The sequence below is a fragment of the Suricata suricatta genome, chromosome 3, assembly GCF_006229205.1.
Source record: "Suricata suricatta isolate VVHF042 chromosome 3, meerkat_22Aug2017_6uvM2_HiC, whole genome shotgun sequence".
Taxonomy (NCBI): domain Eukaryota; kingdom Metazoa; phylum Chordata; class Mammalia; order Carnivora; family Herpestidae; genus Suricata; species Suricata suricatta.
Genome location: NC_043702.1, coordinates 8,272,428 through 8,283,463, shown reverse-complemented (window position 1 = coordinate 8,283,463; position 11,036 = coordinate 8,272,428). Strand labels below are relative to the sequence as shown.

Below are 11,036 nucleotides of genomic sequence, written 5' to 3'. Positions count from 1 at the left end.
TCATCTTTGGGACTGTGAGAGCAAGCAGATCTCCTGAGAACTTGTCTTTCTGGGAACTTTCTCTTAGAGTTATAAATGGCCTAATGACCCTTACTCATAAAAAAACTGACCTTTACTAAAGAATGCTGTTTGCCTCTTGGTTAAAGGACGCTTCCTTGAGGCTAGACCCGAGGTTTTGTAAAAATGTCTATGACACCTTGAGTGCCTGTGGCTAAAATTGTAAAACTTATCTATTGGAAATCATTTACTGCCCTTTCTTGTCCTTGTACCTTTTGCCATAAATAAACCTTGAGAACCAGACAAGATGGAGACGCCTGCCAGGTGGGCAGCCGTGCTTGTCAGGGGATCAGAACGAAAACGCAAGGCTCTCCCACTTTCTCTTTGGCCTGCACCGTCATCCTTCGGGGGACCCCTGGACCTGCGGGAGCTGGACTCTGGCAGGCCCCTGAGCTAAAGAACTGCAAGCCACTTCTGGGTCTTTCCCTTGAAAGAAATGAATGGTTGAGCTGTACTAAGTTCTCATATTTTCATTGGTTAGGAGTAAGTATATACTTGTGATATTTAAGAATGTTTATATTTTTATTCTAGTGATTACTCTTAGAATTAGTTTCATATACCTTTCTTTTATATAACCTCTCTTTAGATAGTACCCATTAATTAATTAATTTCTGTCCTTCCAAATGATAAATTTAGCACATGCCAAATTTTTCTGTCCACTCTTTCCTCTCCCACCTAAGTTTGGATCATGTTACTTTTCCTTTTTGTTTTCCTTTGGTGTCAAATTGTTTGTTTTTTAAGTTCTGGTATAGTTAACCTACAGTGTTACATTAGTTTCAGGTGTGATTCAAAAATTCTACACATTAGTTAGTGCTCATCATGATAAGTGTACACTGAATCCCCTTCACCTGTTTCACCCACCCACCCCTCCTCTTCTCTGGTAACCACCAGTTTGTTCTCTGTAGTTAAGTCTGTTTCGTGGTTTGTCTCTTTTTTGTTGTTGTTCATTTGCTTTGTTCCTTAAATTCCACAAATGAGTGAAATCATAAGGTATTTGTCTTTCTCTAACTGATTTATTTTGCTTAGCATTATATTCTCTAGATCTATCATGATGCTAACTTTATGTTTATCTTTCAGCTCTTTTAATTTTTTTAATGTTTACTTATTATTGGAGGAGAAAGAGAGACAGAGCATGAGTGGGAGAGGGGCAGAGAGAGAGAGAGGGAGACAAAATTTCCAGTCTTGTCTTGATTTGCTGAAGTGAATCTTCAGGTAGTTTTCTCGTAGGAGCAACCATCTGAGAATTTTCCTGTTTAAAAGTATTTGGTTTTGTTTTTCATATGTGAAAAATAACTTACTCACTATTTCTAGAAGCATCTTGTAGATTTTTCTCCATCGTCCTGTGGCATTAAGTGTTTCTGGCGAAAATTCTATAGCCAATAAGATCCCCATCCTTGAAAATGACTTGACATTTTTGTCTAGAATGCCCATTCCATTCTTTGCTTTTAAAGTCCTATAAATTTGCTGGACTATATCTCAGGATTGATGGCTTAGAGTTAATTTTCTTTGTTACAGGGTGAAAATACATGTACCTACGGTACATATATTCAATTTTTTGTTATAATTTCAAAAAATTTGCTCTTGAATTTATCTTGAAGTACTTCTATTATTTTGATTTTATTCTTTAGGAAGTCTGCTGACTTGTTCACTATCTTCCGCTGGGTTTTTTTTCCTAATCTTTCTTAATTGTTCTTATATGTCTTGTTTCCTTTTTTTTTTTTTTAAGCAAATCTATATCCTTCACTTTAATTCCTGAAACATCTAATCTCTTTTATTCCCTTCTACATTTGTCTTTATTTCTCTGATTTTTTTCTACTTCTTTCTTAAGTTCTTGTTGTTATAAACATGCATTGTATCTTTGGCTTTTCAAGCAAACCCCTAAATTCTAGGACATATACTTATGATTTCTGATATCTACTCTTCCTTGATCCCTCTGACAGTCCCCCTCTTCTCTGTCAGCCCCTACCTGATTTCAGCTGTCCTTTGCATTATCTTTATTGTGAATGAGAAAACATCATGTGAATAGGTAAAAATATACTGTAAATGACCAGTGCTGTATAAAGGTAGGTTGTGGTTGTTGCTATTTTTGTTTTCGGTGTAATGACAACCAAGATAGTGTGTTAGTAGCTGGAGATTTAGCACTACAAAAGTGGGATGAAGACTTAAAAACAAAATAATTGAAGGTTACTGGCATGTAAATCTTGTAAATCTCTGTTTATAATTCTAAAGTATTGTTCTCTTTTCTGTTTGAAGGGAAAAAGAGAAGATATAAATGTAAAAAAAGCAGTCTCGAAAAAGGTACAAGCAAATCTGCGAATTCACACCTGTGTGCTTATTGCAACTCTGATATTCCTTCCAGACCCATCTTTGCTACACCTCTGAAATCTCCAATAGGCTTCATAAATAATGAATTTTTTAGAATACAGGCTAAGTTGTTGTAACAAAGAGAGCCCAAAATACAGTGGTCTAAACCACATAATTTATTTCTCTTTCATCAAACAGTCCAGAAATGGTGGGAAAAACTTGCCTTCCTCAACACGTAGTTTCCCTCTAAGGGTCCAAGAAACCTGGTCTGGTTGCCACTGTCTCCCAACCAGTGGGAATGGGAAAAGTTGACAGGGAAATCACCAATCTACTTCTCTTAATGGAAGGATCCAGAGTCTTCTCCTCACATCCTTTTGCCCAAAACTTACTCACATGGCCAGAGCTAGCTGCCAGTGAAACCAAGAAATATACCTCTAGTCAGGTAGTCATGGGTTCAGCTGTAATTCTATTCCCATGGCAGAAGGAGAGAATGGTTATGGGGGACAAGCAGCAATCTGCTACTTGCTCTTCACATTTTCAACCAAAGTCACTGACTTCCTCATATATGGAGGAATATTCAGATTATTGGTCTCTTATCACCTGAGACTCTTAGGCAAGAATAGGAGCTAGCATCTGGAAACAGCACAGAGCTATATGGTCAGAGACAAACTAGCCCTGAATGGGAAATGAGGGACCAAGAGAAAATGTTGGAAATGCTTGTTGTAACTAATGAACACACCCCTCAATAGAAGAAGGAGAAACAGACAGAGGGAACTTGAATCAATTAAGCAGAAGCTAGAATCCTGGTATTATATCAGATATAAGCCTGGGAAACAGCTGTTTAAACCAAACTCCATCAGAGCATATGCCGTACTGTGGTCATGCCGCGGAGGATGAAGAAGAGGAGTGACACTTCATTCTCTGCATCCAGCCCTGCAACTGTTCATTTCCATTGATTTCCTCCTCTGTATCTCCTTTATTTTCCCCTTCCCTCTTCTATTTTGCTTACATTCTTCTTGTAGAGTTCATTTCTTTTTCTTTATTGTTTAACATCAGGTTATGTGAAATACGGCTACTAAGTTGATATGGCATGTAGAGGTAGCAGGGACTTTTTCTTGTGGAGTCAAAATATATTTGGATACATTTTGTTTTTTCTTCCGATTATTTCTGTCATCTCATCATTATATATAAAGTAACTGAGCTCCTCCTATTGTATATCTGTAATACACACATATATTTATATAAATAATATAAATAAATATAAAAACATATGAATAAATATACACATATATATTGCTAGCATCTCTATCATTTTATCTCCATACTTGCCTGGATCATCTTAGTCATTTCTCAGGTTATACTTACTTAGGCCCAAGATTTTGTTCTTCTGAGTTTTTGTGAAATTGTCTTACCTGCTTTGTTAAAATGTTGGAGTTGGTCATTTAAGTACAAATCACCTTTGTTCCTTCTACTTCGTTTCAAAATTGTTCTCTGAAATAGCTCTCTCCTTGCCCCAGGATGAAGTCTTAGGTAAGTCTTGGAGTTGTGCGAATCCTTTCGGGCGGAAGTGATATTCTCATACAATATTAAAAAGCCTGGGCTGATATAATATCACAGCTGGAAAACATGTAGTGAAGAAGTTGGATGAGACCAGTTTCTTCTCTTATCCACGGTTTTATCTAACGCTACTCCGTATCTATGTTTTTAGCTAATTCAAGTTGTGGAAGAGGGATAGAAGGAAGTAAGGAGGAGGAATAGTCTTCTTATGATAGATCCTTCATGTCTTCCAGATATGGAGGATGCACGAGCCACATTTGTGGGTTTTTTAAAGAACTCCTCTTTAAGAGAATCTGTCCATGGACATTCCTCTAAAACAGGAGCTGATTGTCTACCACTTCCCCCTTAGAGGAGGTCTGCACCCCTGCTGGGGCCATCTCATCTGTTCAAATCATTTTCTGGACAGAATATCTTTCAAGAAAATCTAACTGAGCTCCTTCTTTCCCCAGAGAGGCCCATGAGAATCATGCCTTCTTGTGGTCCTCCTGTCAGTGGGTGAGTAGCTGGCTCCCCACACGGCCACCCTCACTAGACTTGATTATATTCCCTAAGGTATCACTTTTATGCCTGTGATTTATCCCTTTCATAACTGGGAACCTGCGTCTCCCACTCTCCTTCATATATTTTCCTCATCCTCCACCTCCTTTCCTCTGGCATCAGTCTGTTCTCTATATTTATAGGTCTGCTTCTGCTTTTTTGTCTGTTTGTTAATTCATTTGTTTTATTCTTTATACTTCATGTGTAAATGAAATTATATGGTGTTTGTCTTTCTCTATTTGACTTATCATTTAGCATAATACCTTCTAAGTCCATCCATGTTGTTGCAAATGTCAAAATCTTATCCTTTTTTATGATTGAGTGATATTCCAACACACACGCGCGCACACACACACACACACACACACACACACCATCTTCTTTATCCATTCATCTATAAATGAACACTTCAATTGCTTAAATATGTTGGCTATTGTAAATAATGCTACAACAAACATAGGAATGCATATTTCTTTTTGAATTAGTATTTTGTATTCTTTGGGCAAATACCCAGCAGTGGAATTCCTGGATTATATGTTATTTCTATTTTTAATTTTTTGAGGAAACTCCGTATTATTTTCCACAATGGCCTCACCAATGTACACTCCCACCAACAGTGCGCAAGAGTTCTTTTTTCTCCACATCCTCACCAACACTTTACTTCTTGTCTTTTTGATTCTAACCATTCTCACCGTCCTGACAGCTGTATCTCCTGTCCTGATAGATATCTCCTGGGATTTAGATTTGCATTTCCCTGGTGATTAGTAACGTTGAGCATCTTTCATGTGTCTGTTGGTCATCTGTATGTTTTCTTTAAAAAAAAATGTCTATTCACATCCTTTACCCATTTTTAACCATTTTTTATGTTGAATTGTGTAAGTTCTTTGTAAATTTTACCCCTTATTGGATATATCATTTGTGAATATCTTCTCTCATTCAGTAGGTTGTCTTTCATTTTTTTGTTGGATTTCTTCACTATGCAAAAGTTTTATTTTGGTATAGTCCCAATAGTTTATTTTGGCTTTTATTTCCCTTGCTTGAGGAGCAAGATCTAAAAAAATATTCCTAAGGCTGATGTCAAAGACATTACTGCCTGTATTGTCTTCTAGGAATTTTATGTTTTCAAGTCTGAGTTCAAGGCTTTAATCCATTTTGGTTTTGTATATAGTGTAAGAGAGTGGTCCAGTTTCATTTCTTTACATATGGCTGCTCAATTTTTCCAGGACAATTTGTTGAAGACACTATTTTTCCCATTGTATATTCTTTCCTCCTTTGCCATAAATTGACCATACAAGTGTGGGTTTATTTCTGGGCTCTCTAGTCAGTTCCGCTGATCTGTGCATCTGTTTCTGTGCCATTACCATATTGTTTTGATTATTACCACTTTGTAATATATTTTGAAATCTGGGAGCTTTATTCTTCTTTCTCAGGATTGGTTTGGTTAGCTGGGGTCTTTTGTGGTTCCACACAAATTCTAGTATTATTTGTTCCAGTTCTGTGAAAAATATTGTTGGCATTTTGATAGAAATTGCACTGAACCTGTACATTGTTTTGATTACTCCGGACATTTTGATATTTATTTATCCATGAGCATGGAAAGTCTTTGGATTTCTTTGCATCATCTTTAATTTCTTCCATCAATGTTTTATAGTTTTCAGAGTACTGGTCTTTCATCTCCTTGCTTAAGTTTATTCCTAGGTATTTTATTCTTTTTGGTGCAGTTGTAAATGGAATTCTTTTTAGAGTCAGAGAGCAGGAGAGGAGGCGGAGGAACACAGAGAGTCAAAGCAGGCTCCTTGGTCAGCACAGAGCCTGATACAGGGCCAGATCCCACAACCCTGGGATCATGACCTGAGCAGAAATCAAGAATCGGATGCTCAACTGACTGAGCCACTCTGGTGTCCTCAGGGTTGGTTTCTTAATGTCTCTTTCTGCTACTTGATTATTAGTGTATAGAAATGCAACAGATTCTGCACATTACTTTTGTATCCTATAACTTTACTGAATTCATTTAGTCCTTGTAGTAGTTTTTCTGTGGAGTGTTTAGGGTTTTATATCAACTGTAAATAGTGATAGTTTAACTTCTTCCTTACCAGTTTAGATGTCTTTTATTTCTTTTACTTGTCTGACTGCTGTGGCTAGCACTTCCAGGACAATGTTGAATAAAAAAGGTGGGAGTGAACATCCTTGTCCTATTCCTGATCTTAAAAGAAAAGCTCTCAGTTTTTCACCATGAAGTATGATATTAGCTGTGGGTTTTTCATATATGGCCTTTATTATGCTGAGTTATGTTCCCTCCAAACCTGCTTTGTTGACAGTTTTTATCATGAACAGATGTTGAATTTTGTCAAATGCATTTTCTGTCTCTATTAAAATGATCATAAGATCTTTATCCTTCATTCTATTGATGTGGTATATCATATTGATTGGCAAATATTGAATCATTTTTGCATTTCTAGAATGAATTCCACTTGGTCATGGTGAATGGTCCTTTTGGTGTATTGTTGATTGCAGTTTGCTAATATTTTGTTGAGAATTTTTGTATCTATGTTCATCAGTGATACTTGCCTGTAGTTTTCTTTTTTCTTTCCTTCCTTTCTTCCTTCCTTTTTTCTTTCTGTTTTTTAATAAAATTTTTTTCCATATTTATTTATTTTGGGGAGAGTACAAGCAGGGGAGGAGCAGAGAGAGGAGGACAGAGGATCTGTAGTCGGCTCTGTGCCAACAAGCAGACAGTAGTGAGCCTGATGTGGGGCTTGAACTCATGAACCATGAGATCATGACCTGAGCTGAAGTCAGATGCTCAACTGACTGAGCCACCCAGGTGCCCCTCTTTCCTTCTTTCTTTATTTCTTTCTTTGTCTGGTTTTGATATTAAGGTAGTGATGGTGTCATAAAATGTACTTGGAAGTCTCCTTTGTTTGGTAGAAGTCACCTGTGAATCCATCTGGTCCTGGACTTTGGGGGATTTTTTGATTGTCAATTCTATTTACTTACTAGTAATTCATTGGTTTGGATACTCTATTTTTTCCTAATTCAAGTTTTGGAAGATTGTATGTTTCTAGGAATTTATCCATTTCTTGTAGGTTGTCCAATGTGTTGGCATATAGTTTTTTTGTAGCATTCTCTTATAATCCTTTATATTTCTGTTCTGTTGTTCTTATTTCTCCTCTTTCACTTCGTATTTTGTTTCCTCTCTCTTTTTTTCTTGAATGAGTCTGGCTAAATATTGTTTAACTTTTCAAAGAACTATCTCTTTGTTTCACTGATATTTTCTATTCTTTGGTCTCTATTTCATTTATTGTTGGTCTGATCTTTATTATATCTTTCTTTTTACTAACCTTGGGGCTTTGTTTAGTCTTTTTCTAGTTCACTTAGGTATAAGGTTAGATTATGTATTTGAGATGTTTCTTGATTTTTGAGATATTCTTCTATCACTATAAATCTCTCTCTTAAAACCACTTTGCTGTGTACCAAGAATTTGGGACTGCTGGGTTTTCATTCTCATTTGTTTCTATGTATTTTTAAAATTTCTTCTTTGATTTCTTCATTGACCTACTGGTGTGTGGCAGCATGTCAGCAGCTTCCTTTTTATGTTTTTGTTTTCTCAGTGAGAAGGAGATACAAACATAGAATCCAAAATCTGAGTAACAGAGCTCCATGGAAAAAAGGCAGACCAAAAGGTAAAAAGAAAGGAAAAAATGATGTAAAAGATGTATGCATTTTCCATTTTCAGTAACTAAACATCTAAATTTTCATGCTTTATTCTATGCTTGTAACAAACCTACTTTCCTATTGCTTTATGTAGCTGTACTGTTGAGAAATACATCACATTTAATCAATTTCCAAAACGAGACAGGGAGAGAAAGATGGCAACACCACAAAAAAGTAATTCGGTAATGAATCTTCAACCAGAACCTGGAGCCCAAGTGCTACTGTAGTGCTGCCTCTACTGAGCTGATGGCTTTTAGGCCTGGAAGTAGTTTTAGTAATAAAACACTATGTAACTCACAAATGATGTAGCTGTCCTTCCTCATGTCCCATGACCTTGAGGTAATCCTGTGAATTTGAGTGTGTCGCTCTATCTTTTCTGCCTCAGCTTCCTCATCTATAAAATAAGATAAATAGTAATAGAATGACAGGCCTCCAAGGCCCATCTCAGCCTCACATACAATTTTATATCCTGTTGTTTTGATGAAAGGAGAGTCTAGCTCACACACTAGTCCCAAGAGGATTTAGAGAGAAACTGAGCGCAAGAGAATATATGTTTGCCAATAACAGCTATTAATCAACAGACTCAGATTATAGCCAGGTCTGGGGTTTAAGTTTGGCCACCTATGGAAAAGGAGAGGACAGATGAAGCAAGGAGAAAGTAGAGAGAGCTTTCTTATGAGACAGTGGGCCTTGACCGTTGCAAGAAAAGAAAGGAGGAGGGGGGAGGAGGAAGGAAGGGAGGGAGAGTGAGTCAGACTGGCTAGTTTTCCTGGGTATACCTACCACATCATCATCATGAGTGACAGGAGAGGGCTGTTCCACAGAGAGCCACACTAGCAGGATGGCTTTTTATACCTGGCAACCATACTAACTGCCATGCTTGGCACAATCATGTTCTTTGGAACTGATCAATGTAGAGCAGTTTTTAAAGAAAGTTTTATCTATTTATTTGGGGTATACATGTTACTTATTTTACATTTCTTGAATCTTTAATATCAATAGGTATGCTTATGATTTCTTTATGCAGGTTTGGGAATCTCTCTTCAGTGTACCTCATTAAGTTCTTGATAAACTTCTTAAGGGTAATACCTTGTAGGTTAGAATATGCTTGATCTTGTGATATGATTCCTCTTAGAATAGGACTGATTAATAAATATTTCATGGGTCCATTTTATCTTGATGAGTTTTTAAAAACTCATGCCCAAAATGAAAGTTTTTGTGCTTGGTTGAAGAAAAAATTCCTTTCCAGCCTCATCTGATCATAATCTATTTAAAGGAAAGACCAGATGGTTGAGTATCTGGAAGAGACTTTCTTCTGGGACCTAAACTACCCAGATTAGTACCCCAGGATGCCAGCCATGGGCACAGACCCCTAGAAAGAAAAACATCCAGTGTGTGTCCCTGTCTTCAACAGTCAAACACATTAAAATAATGGCAGACCCAAGTATGCTCATGGACATGACTCAATCTTTTTTTGGACACAGTCAACACATAAATTAGACATTACATTCTGAGTTATCTTTTAAACTAACCCTTTGTACTATCAGAAACCCTACACCTTTTAGAACTCAGGCATCAGCTTCTAGAAGTTCTCTTTTTGAACTCCTTGATCCTTTTTGAACTCCTTAACCCTTTTGCCACCATTTTCCACACAAAAATTTCCTTTCAAGTTTGGAGTTTGGGGCAGCTATCTGACTGGTAGAATCCACCATGTAATCTCTCTTGAGACCATATATCACTGCCTTTTATGTCTGTCTCTTTTTTTAAAAAATATAATTTATTGTCAAGTTAGCTAACATACAGTGTGCTCTTGGCTTCAGGAGTAGATTCCCATGATTCATTATTTACATACAACACCCAGTGCTCATCCCAACAAATGCCCTTCTCAATGCCCATCACCCATTTTCCCCTCTCCCCTGTACCCCCTCATCGGTCCTCATTTCGTTCTCTGTATTTAAGAGTCTCTTATTGTTTGCCTCCCTCTCTGTTTGAAATTATGTTTCCCCTTCCCATCCCCCAAAGGAAATCTTCAGCATCTTCCTTTAATTTGTATTTTTATCTATGAGCTTTGATTTTTCTCATCTATAAAATGAGGACAGTATTAGTTCCTATTTGATCACTTGTTCTAAGGATGAAGTAAGTTGATAGACACAAGGTCTAAGGATAGCTCTTGGCACATAAGAAGTACTCAGTAGATGACTAACTTCACCCTTCTTCTTACCCAGTTGTTGTGGAAATACATAAAACACTATTTCAAATTTATTTGGAATGACTTGAAGATAATAGTACAAGAAATAAGGATGAATCTCAGTTAAGTATCATTTTTGTAACTAAGTCTAGGCTAGGGTTCAGCAAACTATGGCCCACAGGACAAATTTAGCCCATTGACTGTTTGTAAATAAAGGGTTTTTTTTTTTCTTTTTTTTTTAGGTAATATTTTTTATTTAAATAGTTTATTACCAAGTTGTTTTCATATAACACCCAGTGCTCTTCCTTGCAATAGCTTCCCTCCACGACAATCACCCCCTACCCCCCTCCCTCCTCAGCCCTCAGTTTGTTCTCAGCATTCAAAAGTCTCTCATGATTTTCCTCACTCACTCTCCCCAACTCTTTTCCTCCACTTTCCCCTTCCCATGGCCCCCTGTTAGGTTTCTCCTGTTAGACCTATGAGTGAAAGCATATGGTATCTTTCCTTCTCTGCCTGACTTATTTCACTTAACATGACTCCCTCTAGGTCCATCCATTTTGCTACAAATGGCCATATTTCATGCTTTCTCATTGCCATGTAGTACTCCATTGTATATATATACCACATCTTCTTAATCCATTCATCAGTTGATGGACATTCAAGCTCTTTCCATGATTTG

General features: G+C 37.1%; 1 protein-coding gene across 1 annotated transcript in view; it reads left to right on the top strand.

The window, feature by feature from the left end:
• The window catches only part of SP100 (SP100 nuclear antigen), a 94,402-nt gene that overhangs the window by 69,037 nt on the left and 14,329 nt on the right, over positions 1-11,036 (top strand). The window contains exons 18-19 of the mRNA XM_029932872.1: positions 2,311-2,355; positions 8,067-8,153. Coding sequence (XP_029788732.1) covers positions 2,311-2,355; positions 8,067-8,153 — 132 coding nt within the window. The remainder of the gene's footprint in view (positions 1-2,310; positions 2,356-8,066; positions 8,154-11,036) is intronic.